Here is a 12,342-nt window from a genome sequence, read left to right on the forward strand (position 1 = left end):
GTGGCAGGAATGGTGCCCCATCATTGGTGTCAGTGGGAGGAATGGTGTCCCATCATTGGTGTCAGTGAGGGGTGGAATAGTGCCCTATCATTGGTGTCAGTGGGGGGTGGAATAGTGACCCATCGTTGGTGTCAGTGGGGGGGGGGAATAGTGCCCCATCGTTGGTGTCAGTGGGGGGGAGGAATAGTGCCCCATCGTTGGTGTCAGTGGGAGGAATAGTGCCCCATCATTGGTATCAGTGGGAGGAATAGTGCCCCATCGTTGGTATCAGTGGGAGGAATAGTGCCCCATCATTGGTATCAGTGACACCAATGATGGGGCACTATTCCTCCCACTGAGACTTGCTGACCCTGTTCTCGTATGGTGCTGCTGCAGCCAGCATATGTGGTTGCAGCAGCACCTCTACACAGAACACTTACCTGCTGCTCCGGCACTCAATTTTCGCGGGGCCGCTCGGCTCCGCCCCCTCGCTGGTGATTGGCCGCCTGTGTGCCTTTCCTGAGCTACAGTTCTGGCGGCCAATCACCGGTGAGGAGGCGGAGCCGAGCAGCCGCACGAACATCCAGTGGCCGAACTGAAGGAGGCGCCGCGCTTCCTGGACCGGATCGTCGTGGGACTGGATCCAGGTAAGAGACATCAGCCCCTGCAAACCCCTGTACTTAATGCCGCAGCCCCCCCTAACATGTGTACCGGCGTATAAGACGACCCCCGACTTTTGAGAAGATTTTCAAGGGTCAAAAAGTCGTCTTATACGCCGGCAAATACGGTATATATATATATATATATATATAGTACCTCTTTACAAAATATTTCAGTAGAACAAATGAAACCCATACATGTGCTACTCCGGAATCGTACATTGAGATACTTGGCTATCCCCCATTTGTACACTTGGAAAATATATGAACAACATGAGCTAGACGTCTAGTTTATAAAGTCACCATTTCATAGACTGTTGGTTGTACATCTGTATTTGGATTTTAGTGGTATTCAGCACACATCAAAACATACAAAATTGCTTTAGTCAATTTATTCTATCCATATGTAGTTGCATACATTGCACAAATTCAATGTTATGTTCTCTCTCTTACATTGAAGGAATTTAAATCTAGGTTTTCCTGTGGTGGATTATAGACCTATCTTGGGGCTTTTGCAGTTGATTCATTCTTGAATCCTGCATGTGTGTGCTTTTACAGTTATCCTTACATTAACGGATTTGCTTACAGAAGCTATAAGCTTTTGGCACTAGAGACTATATACTCATCGTGTATTATGTGTATCCATTTATTACCAATGGTATAATCAGATTGTGGCATTAATACTATACAATGTGCCACTAGCAGGGCCCTGCATGTGGCATTCATTCTAAATGTTTTTATAATATAGTTTTATGGTATAACAATAAAGATTTACTATTTGTCTGTATAGGATTAGAAATTTACACTTGTATTACTTGGTTCTTTTGAAGCTCTCATTTGTGGGGTGCTTTTGTACTTTTTTGTACTATATTATGTGTTGAAAAATGCAGTCAGAATATAACACTGTGCAGAGGATCCCACCAAGGTGCAGGTCTGCCAGATGTTGAGGAATGCACACAAACCATGTCTAAGCAGGTGTAGCCACCCACTTGGTGACAGTATATTAAAGATGTCTCTGGAAACTATAATCAACTAGGATCCATTGAAAGGTATGGAAGTACAAAGCCACATGCTGGTAACTAAAGAAATGAAGAGGCTAGATGTACCATTTAGGCTTTTTCAGCCAGGCAAAGAGCGCTAAAACAAAATGAAAAGTGTGTTCAAAACCTTTCTTGTTGCCAATCAGAATCCTTATTTCATTTTCAAGTCCACCCTGAAGAAATGACAGCTGAACACTGTAGAGATGACGGTTCAACCGTCTTTGCTAAGTATAACAGTAAATTATCTTCTTAGGATACTTTTCATTCATAATCTGATTTCAATAAATTAAACTCTAAGGCTGGTCATACATTATACTATTTTCTTGTACAATTTTCATTTAGAATTACCAAAACCATATAATATGAGGTCAAACCTAAACACTAAACTTGTACCTACTCAGGCATGTCCTTGTTGAAGGTAAATCTAAAGGAAATTGAATATGAAAATAGTTTAATGTATGGCCAGCTCAACTGTTTGCTTTGGAATCCTAGTTTCCAAACACAATTTTTGCACTGCCTTCCTATACATCTTTTGAACATTATCCATCAAAAGTATTCTGTGATTTTTAATTTGTTGTACTAATTAAGATGCATAGGCATTGCTAGTAATTCCACAATTTAGCCATGAAATATGTTGTTTTGTTGCATATTTCTTGTATCTAGCTAATATACTACTTTTTAGCATAGACTAATGATGCAGTGCTAGTGGAAAATATATTATAGCTGGATGCAGGAGCAGGCTTGCTACATTTTGCTTTTCTCGAAGACAAAAACTATGCAAAGAAATGGTCACTGGTCTGGCTGGCATTTGCCATTATCTGCAGGACTGTGTTAGCTTGTTTGACCACATTGCTATTGCAGTGCCCGCAAAGCTTCTCCAAAGTTTCCTTCAAGTTGACAGCTTCCATTTCCTTTCTCAGGTCATCTGCAGAAAGAAAACCTTTATAAAAACCTCTACAGTACACGAGTCATACATTTTAAATATGAACATTTCTTGTAAGTCCAGCCAAAACTTTTTATTTACTTTTCGATAGAGTGGGGAACATTTAGAACCTCTGGAAAGTTTTTTTATTGGTAGATGGGGCTCCATTAGAGATATTTCCCCTTTCTTATCTTCCGGAAAGAAACTTAGAAAATATATCCAACAGTAACACAGACAAAAAAATATATATATATATTTATATTGTTTTGGCTTTTTTATTGCTGTCCCAGACAGCAGTAAAAATCAGAGATGAGTTTTAATCCTTCCCCATTTTATATATAAAAAAAAAACATTCTTGCCCATTGAGAGATGTAGATCAGGAGAAATGGACACTGGCCAGCAGGATAAGGTTGTCCTCCTATGGAAAATCTCTGTGCACGGTGAGGGTAAGTGCCAGCAGGTTGAGTGCTTGTAACTGTGGGGACGTCGTCTCTGCAGTTAACCCTTTACACACAAAGATAATAGCTGCTGCCATGTGTTTTAGGAGAAAACACATACTGTTCACTGCAGCGCCGGGACAAGGAGTGGGCAAGAGGGACAGCTGCCCTGGCTAAAGCAGAAAAAGGGGGCAGAGAACAAACACTGGGCTGTAAACCCATTCTACAACATGTATTAATAGTGGGAGAGGGGGCATAGTTCCACATCTTTGCCCTGGGTGCTGGATGAACTTGTACTGGTTCACTATATCTTCTGTAACAGTTTTGACCTTTTTAAGAAATGTATGACACTCACTGCAAAGGTAACAGAGTTTAAACTATGGTGGTGGCACTTTTCAAAGAGGCACAGATTCTGAACTTCTTGTTTGAAGCAGTTAGAGAATCAGACTTTACATTTTTAAGTTGTAATGAAAGAAAAGGAAAAATGGTGCAAGAAAATTCACAGAAAAAGATTTAGCAAAATAGAAAATAAGCAACAAGGTAAATGGGATGAAGTGTGAAAAAAAGTACTTACCGTATTTTTCGCTCCATAAGATGCCCTTTTCCCCAAAAAAATAGGGGGGGGAATTGTCTGCGTCTTATGGAGCAAATATTGACCAGGACTGCCCCCCCCCCCCTTCCCGCCGCCGTGTTAGAATACTGGACCATCAGATTGGCTCTTCTGGGGCAGGAGAGAGGAAGAGTCTGAGTCAGCAGTACAGCAGCGCCAGGCAGGGCCCAAAACAGCTGCCCTTTGCCCCAAGCCACTGCAGAGCCGACAGGGTACAACTGAAGACATTGTTGTGAGCCCCACCCTCAGAGAGGATGCCGAGCCCGGCTGGCCAGGTATGTTCCCCCATAGACTGCCTGTGGACTGCTATACCAAACTGTATATATGTGCATTGCTGAAAGGTCTCTGTTCATCCCCTGTACTATGTCTGCAGTCTACGGTCATCTCCTGTATAATGTCTGCAGTCTCTGGTCATCTCCTGTACTATGTCTGCAGTCTCTGGTCATCTCCTGAACTGTGTCTGCAGTTTCTGGTCGTCACCTGTACTGCATCCGCAGTCTCTGGTCATCTCCTGTACTGTGTCCGCAGTCTCTGGTCATCTCCTGTACTGTGTCCGCAGTCTCTGGTCGTCTCCTGTACTGCGTCCGCAGTCTCTGGTCGTCCCCTGTACTGCGTCCGCAGTCTCTGGTCGTCCGCAGTCTCTGGTCGTCCCCTGTACTGCGTTCGCAGTCTCTGGTCGTCCCCTGTACTGCGTTCGCAGTCTCTGGTCGTCCCCTGTACTGCGTCCGCAGTCTCTGGTCGTCCCCTGTACTGCATCCGCAGTCTCTGGTCGTCCCCTGTACCGTGTCCGCAGTCTCTGGTCGTCCCTTGTAGTACGTCTGCAGTCCATTGGTTCAGATCATTTTTTTTCTGCTTTTCCTCCTCTAAAACCGAGGTGCGTCTTATGGTCAGGTGCATCCTATAGAGCGAAAAATACGGTAAAAGTTTTCCTGGTCTTTGATCTCTTTTGACTCAAATTGATGTATTAGAGATATTGGCTCTCAGGAATGGCCCTTAGCATTCTCAGCTGCTAATTTCAGCAGCTCTTTGGGGCTGTCTTAGATAGTGTCACTGAGCCAACCTTCAATCAATCACCAGAACTGAGGGATGGATGTAGAAGTGCTTAAGTGTTTGGTTATACAGAAGCAGACACTCCTTTAATGTCACTGTTAGCCTGTATACTACTGTAAACGACTATGTGTACATGGACACATAGGAAAACATAAAGGAGAGTTCAGGGGCTGCTGAAAAAAATGCTCAACTGCTCCTAAACTTCTGACAAAATGCAAATTGATAATTTGATAGACATTAGATCACGCTGATGAGGTTGGTGTTGATCTGATGCAAATTCTTTTTTGGAGATGTAATGTGTCTCATTCGCCTCCTGGGTATTATGGCATAAGCATGTATGATAGCAAACTGATCATTTTCCATTGCATTTGAGTAAATGCTTATTACTGTATTTTCCCCAATAGTTTCCCTGCTGCTCATGTCATACCTTGGGCTTGTTGCTGACTTTTATGGACTGTTGGGCTCAAAAATCTCCATTTTTATTTTCCCACCATTTTCTCTATACCTGGGTCTTTGACACAGCTGTTTTTCATGTGTGAGTACTTGCGCGTGCGTACGCACGCACCTGCAGTTTTTTTCCCCCTCAGCTGGGAGCCCAGAGAATGAGTGTAACCTGCATCAGGACCAGCCTGAGTTAAAGGTGAGGTTATTGAGGCCTGGCACCACTCCCTGAGCAGTCAGGCAGGAGGTGGAACTCAAGCTTCACAACCCTTAATTGGGACAGGGCTGCTTACACCTTTCCATATAGTAGCATAAAGCAGCCTACCCTGATCATTAACTCAGAAAAGCAGTAGGAGGGGTGTCTATATACACACACCCAGGACTGCTGCCATACACAAGGCATGACACTGAGCAGTTCCCCCCATCCACAGAGTCTATTGTATAGGCAGTCCTCCAGTTACAAACATCCAACTTACATATGACTCATACTTGAGAACAAAAGCAGCGTGACACCATGCTGGTCCTGGAAACCATTGCTCACTGCATGCTGCTACCTACTGTCCCACAGACCTGTCTGCAATCCCACATCCCTATGCTATCTAAAACGTAAATAATTTTTTTAGGCTGGAGTTGCACTTAAAAAAACTGTACCTGTTCCAACTTGCATACAAATTCAACTTAAGAACAAACCTACAAAACTGATCTTGTTCGTGGGGACTTGCCTGTATTCCCAGCAAGGGGTAGGAGGCCCTGCACTGCAGGAAGAGAGCCTCAGGGGCCACTTTGAACACAGTCTCCATATTCTTCACACTGTGCTGCTTCTTACCAAGCTGGACCTAGAAGTACTGTAGACACTCACTGCACTGGGAGCTAGTGCTGGACTAGCTACTCTGGTCTTTTGCAGGAAGTTGGTCTGAATAGTTAGCATTCTATTGCAGACTAGAAGAGATCTGCAAGATGTGGCTAGTTTATGGGGCCCAAAGCAAAATTACAGAGTCCTAAAAAGCTGACACAGGCCACAAGTGCTAAAAGCTAGCACTGTACTGCGATGAAGACAAAGATCTGTGATAGTAATGGACTGTAGAGACCCTCTTCCTGTGTAATATATATGTAGCCCTAATGTGTATACACAATTTCCTGTTCATCAATCTCTAGGTAACTCAGGTTGAACAAGTTTATGGTCTCAAAGATTGGGTTCACCCATTCCTGTCAAGGTGCCCACTCCTGTGAGTCCTGTCCTGTGAGTGCCTCTTGAGTTTTTGGCATTGGGAACCATTGTCCAGATTGAAAGCTGTTGCCTGGCCTTCTCTAAATCCTACCAGGTGGATGTTACATCCCCCTTTATAAATGAGATCCTTTAGGTTGTTCTTTGAGCTTCAGGCTTTCCACAGTTCTGTTGTTTTCTTGGGCGGCTGGACTGTTTTAGACCTCTGGAGGTTAAAGACTCATGAATCCCTCAAAGGATGAGAAAGAAAATATAATTTTTGTACTTACCATAAAATCCTTTTCTTTGAATCCATTCAGGGACACAGGTCCCTTCCCTCTGTGCTTGCTCATACTCTTGGTACTGCTTGCTACAAAAATGAGGCATGTTGGGAGTGGGAGGGCTTAACCTGCTGGCCAGCAGTTTTTTTTGTTGCCAGTGTCAATTTCTCCTCTAGGTGGCAACAAATGAAAGCCTAACCCCAGCTAACACTTTTTAAAACGGTAACATAAAGGTTTTTTTGGCAGGGGAGGATGACTTTTTAATCTAAATTATTAAACAAAATGACTGTTGTAAGCAACCCTGACTGTGGTAAAAAGTTTACCTTATCCCTTTAACTGACATTACAAGGTTACTCAACAGAAGTAAAACAATAGGTAATACAATTGTTAGAGGGGGCTGAAAGAAAACAAATAATGCTATTGCCAGTTTTTTTTCCCATAGTTCCCCTTTAAACTTCCCCACATTCCTCTGGGCATTGTCAGTAAAAGAAGAAATTCAAAAAGAAAAAAGACAAGTGTCCACCAATACCTGAATCTAGAAGGCTACACAGCAGACCCATTGAATTGTATTTCACCTCTGGACCCATTGATTCATCCTGCAAAACTTTGAGTAAGATTGATATCAAATCCGACTCTTTAAAGGCTTCTTCTAGTATTTCTGGAATGAAAAGGCAATAGATACAATTGTATGTTTTAGTGGAACTGAAGTCTTTTAAGGCTTTTAGATATACGCTGACTGTCCTGCCACTACATACTACTCACTGACTTTCTTGCTCACTGACTGTCCTGCCAGCATCTACTGCTCACTGACTTCCCTTTCAACTACATACTGCTCACTGACTTCTTTGCTGCTACTTAGTGCTCTCTGACTGCCCTGCCACTACATCGTGCTCTCTGACTGCCCTGCCACTACATAGTGCTCTCTGACTGCCCTGCCACTACATAGTGCTCTCTGACTGCCCTGCCACTACATAGTGCTCGCTTACTGCCCTGCCACTACATAGTGCTCGCTGACTGCCCTGCCACTACATAGTGCTTGCTGACTGCCCTGCCACTACATAGTGCTCTCTGACTGCCCTGCCACTACATAGTGCTCTCTGACTGCCCTGCCACTATCTGCTGCACGCTGCCTTGATGCTATCTACTGCTCACAGATTGCCCTTCCACTACAGTCACTGACTACCCTGCCACCATACATTCCACAGCTCAATAAACACCATTTCTTGCTGCCCTGCACTGCATACTGCTCATTGCACTTTTCAATGTACTGCTCTGCACTGGCACTACAGTCACAACAAGTGGGCCCATGATTTATATCATTGGCCCTAGTAGTCTCTAATAATAAACAGCCACCAAGTTCTTCATAAAGATTGTATGTCCACAGAAAAAAAAAAAATCATCATATGCACTCAGGTTTTTCAAACATATTAAAAGGTTTTTTGATTCAAATTAAATAAAATCAGCAATACAAAGCCAAAATATCCATCAAATCATGTTGAGAAAAGTGATGTTGTGAGCCACTACTGGATTCTTTGCAAGCTCAGAGCATGCTAAGAAAAAGAACAAAGTCATCTGCAAGGCAGTTTTAGCATATACTACATTCAAGACTATAGGATTAGTGTGGTTATTCCATATTGTAGTATTCTAAGCTACTTTCATATGTAACATGTTAAGGTATGTGCTGAATTATTTTAATGTAGTGTGTATGAGCTATGTAGTTCAGCCATAGGCCAGTTGTCAATAAGGGTGTATAGTATGTATATATGCTTGCTTGCTTGTGTTTGAGAGAGAATCATTTAGGCCAGTAGTCTAGTTATTTCATTTTGGCAATTCTTTACTTTGTGTTTTTTAAGTTGTAGAAAAAAATAACACCATTATGTTGTGACATTTTACCAAGGTTGATTGCAGATGCAATGGCCAAAGCAATAAGGGCTTCATTTTGCATGATGGCGTGCTCGCTGGTTGTCATGGATACCAGATGCTTAACACCCTTGGCCTTCTGAATGGCTTTTACAACTTCCTGTGAATAGCAAAGCACAATAAAATAGATTGAAAAGTATATTTGCTAAACTCGTTTGGGGCCAGTTAGGAGAATTGCCAACTGATTTATCCCCCATCCCTACATATGCATGTAATAGGATTATCCCCTTGTAACCCATAGATATCCACTTAGCACCTCTTCAATTATGACACACAGCAGGATTATTAAATACTGTATACCTTTTATATATTCTATCTTTATTGCATGGTACCCTACAGAAGCATCCCATATATCCAATATGCTTGCTGATAACTTCCTGTGCTCTCTACCTGTATTAACTGCTATCAATTGCAATGGCATAAGTTATCTTTGATGACTACTGAACCACTCCTCTCTATATTATGGAGAATTTTGCATTTACGTACGCATTCATTACATTTTTGTTTTGGGCTTGGAAATGCTGAAGTTATTTATTGATTACCTATTGAGCATTGCACATTTGTACTAAGGACAAGTACTAAGGTTGGCAAGTTTGTTATCTCTTTAATTCATTCAATGGGTTACCTGTTTTATATGTGAATATTATTGTTTCACAATCTATATCATGTCAAAGGATGAAATATGTGGTTGGAGCATGGTTTTAATTCCTTTATATGTAGCCCTGGTCAGCCACTTGGGGCTGCCTGGAATGGGCTGTCGGTGTGACATAGCCAACACTACAGCTGTTCTCCCTTTCCTCAGCTACTAATGAGAGAAGCCAGAGAGGAGAGAGAAAGGACCCAAGACACCTGTAAGACGGTGGTGCAGCCACTGTGAGCTGGAGGAGAACCCACCCATTTTTACAGGACATAAGAGGACACCGATTGGCTGCTTTGCAGCCTGGGAGGACAAAAGACTGCTGGGAACGTCTTGGGAAATGTAGTCTCCAAGAGACCTCTTTCTTACCAGCTATAGCTGGTCCCAGGAGACTGAAGAGATGCAGCAGGAGAACAATGGAGAATGAAGTCTGGGGCTCATGGCAGTCTCGTGGAGATCTGAGAGGTGACCACTAGAGAGCTGCTGTCTTGGAGAACAGCCTGCCTTGGTGTTCACTGCAGACACTGGGGAGGGACTCTGCTGCCACATCTACCCAGAGGTCACAGCTGTGAGAGATGCAATTTTAAGGTCCTGAGATACTGTGGACATCATGGGTGCTGTGAGAGTTCATCATTCCTGGGTCTTGAGTCAGCGCTAAGTCCTGAGTCGCAGCCAGCATCACTACTTCCAGACAGAGTGAGAGGTTGCTGGCCACAACTTCCTGCCCAATTATTAAAGGAACAGTGACACTTGTTTAGGATACGGTTTGGGTACTTAATCCCGATTTATATTGTGGGATCCTTTTAAATCCAAGCGATCCAACATCAGATCTTTTGGCCCTGATGACACACTGGTCAGTGGGAGAAGTATGGAGAGGCTATCAGACCTTTAGTTCCCAATACCACCTCTTAGGACCTCTCTGGTTTTAGGGTTCAGGGACATAAACATCTGGTCCTTCAGTTATTTTATGGTGTTATACAATATTGGTGTGTGTTTTTGTTCACTGTTATTGCCATATTGTTTAGAGGGTTGCTGAGTGTGTCATATAAATAACTATAGTATTTCCTTTTTAACCTCAGTGGATTAGAGGGTGAGGCATTGCCAGAAGGGCCAATATCCAGAGTCAGACTCAAACAGCAGCTCCTTCGGGGTTAAGCACTACACATAGGTTAGGTTTTCTATAGATGGGTTCAAGCTAGTTTGTAGTTTAGTGTTACTAAACCCAGGACTCTGCATTCACTATATCTGGTCTCCCACAGTACACAGAACATGGAACTGCAATTATTTTATTAAATATAAACTGCTAAATACCTTTTCTCATCAGCAGTATATAGCAGTCTTCTGACTTCTATCAGTGTCCAGCTGAGCACTGGTTAAAGCTTGTAAGAGGAGTTTTCATTCTGCTCTGACTGTCCCATGAGGCTGCATAACCCCTGACCCTCTGTCTGGACAGCACTGATTGGCCCTGTGCTGATCACATTCACCCTTCCAAAGAAGAAAAAACTCTCTAGCAATACGCACTAAACTGAGTATGTGCAGAGTGACTCATAGAGCTCTGTAATATCAGTAGATGGATTGGGGACAGTAAAAGGAGGTGAGGATCAGAGAAGACTAGATCAAACCGCCTTTTTACACAATGCAGAGAATTAACTCCTTAGGTTCCACAGGAACTTGAATTACTTGAATTGGACATATTGGTAGGGATTAAGAATTTTAAAGCCTGACATATTTGGTATTTATGTCAATGCAACATCATCCTTTAAATTTTACACCTCAAAAATTAGGTAGAATATATTGGGTATAATATATTGTGTATAAAAATGGTGCAGCGCTATGAATAATATGAAATTAATCCAGTTAAAATGTCCTAAATGCTAAATAATTCATGAAAACGTGACAGTCTATTTAGTGTGAATATCATAGAATCATCAATCCAATGATGGTGCTCCCAGTGGTAAAGAGAGAATTGCGCACTCACCAGAAGTATAATAAAATATCGCGGTGTATACAGTCATGGCCGAAATTGTTGGCACCCTTGATATTTTTCCTGAAAATCAAGTATTTCACACAAAAAAGGTATTGCATTAACACATGTTTTGCTATACACATGTTTATTCCCTTTGTATGTATTGGAACAAATATAAAACAGAGGCAGAAAAGCAAATATGACATAATGTCACACAAAACCCCAAAAATGGGCTGGACAAAAGTATTGGCACCCTTAACTTAATATTTGGTTGCACACCCTTTGGAAAACATAACTGAAATCAGTCGCTTCCTATAACCATCAATAAGCTTCTGACACCTCTCACCCGGAATTTTGGACCACTCTTCCTTTGCAAACAGCTCCAGGTCTCTCTTATTGGAAGGACACCTTTTCCCAACAGCAATTTTAAGATCTCTCCACAGGTGTTCAATGGGATTTAGATCTGGGCTCATTGCTGGCCACTTCAGAACTCTCCAGCGCTTCTTTGCCATCCATTTCTGAGTGCTTTTTGACGTATGTTTGGGGTCATTGTCCTGCTGGAAGACCCAGGATCTTGGACGCAAACCCAGCTTTCTGACACTGGGCCCTACAGTGCGACCCAAAATCCTTTGGTAATCCTCAGATTTCATGATGCCTTGCACACAGTCAAGGCACCCAGTGCCAGAGGCAGCAAAACAACCCCAAAACATCATTGAACCTCCACCATATTTTACCGTAGGTACTGTGTTTTGTTCTTTGTAGGCCTCATTCCGTTTTCGGTAAACAGTAGAATGATGTGCTTTACCGAAAAGCTCTATCTTGGTCTCATCTGTCCACAAGACGTTTTCCCAGAAGGCTTTTGGCTTACTCAAGTACATTTTGGCAAACTGTAGTCTTGCTTTTTTATGTCTCTGTGTCAGCAGTGGGGTCCTCCTGGGTCTCCTGCCATAGCGTTTCATTTCATTTAAATGTCGACGGATAGTTCGCGCTGACACTGATGCTCCCTGAGCCTGCAGGACAGCTTGAATGTCTTTGGAACATGTTTGGGGCTGCTTATCCACCATCCGGACTATTCTGCGTTGCAATCTTTCATCAATTTTCCTCATCCGTCCACGACCAGGGAGATTAGCTACAGTGCCATGGGTTGCAAACTTCTTGATAATGTTGCGCACTGTGGACAAAAGCAAATCTAGTTC

General features: G+C 42.7%; 1 protein-coding gene across 3 annotated transcripts in view; it reads right to left on the minus strand.

The window, feature by feature from the left end:
- Nucleotides 1-953: 953 nt before the first annotated feature.
- LOC149457695 (rap1 GTPase-GDP dissociation stimulator 1-A-like) overlaps nt 954-12,342 on the minus strand; it is a 309,574-nt gene continuing 298,185 nt past the window's right edge. For all 3 annotated transcript variants that reach the window (XM_089683341.1, XM_089683340.1, XM_089683339.1), the window contains 3 exons: nt 8,517-8,643; nt 7,153-7,281; nt 954-2,603 (listed from right to left, as the gene is read on the minus strand). In XM_089683341.1, the coding sequence (XP_089539467.1) occupies nt 2,452-2,603; nt 7,153-7,281; nt 8,517-8,643 (408 nt within the window). In that variant the 3' untranslated portion in view covers nt 954-2,451. The remainder of the gene's footprint in view (nt 2,604-7,152; nt 7,282-8,516; nt 8,644-12,342) is intronic.

The sequence above is a fragment of the Staurois parvus genome, unplaced genomic scaffold (assembly GCF_062004578.1).
Source record: "Staurois parvus isolate SC_StPar_1 unplaced genomic scaffold, SC_StPar_1.0 ptg000306l, whole genome shotgun sequence".
NCBI lineage: Eukaryota > Metazoa > Chordata > Amphibia > Anura > Ranidae > Staurois > Staurois parvus.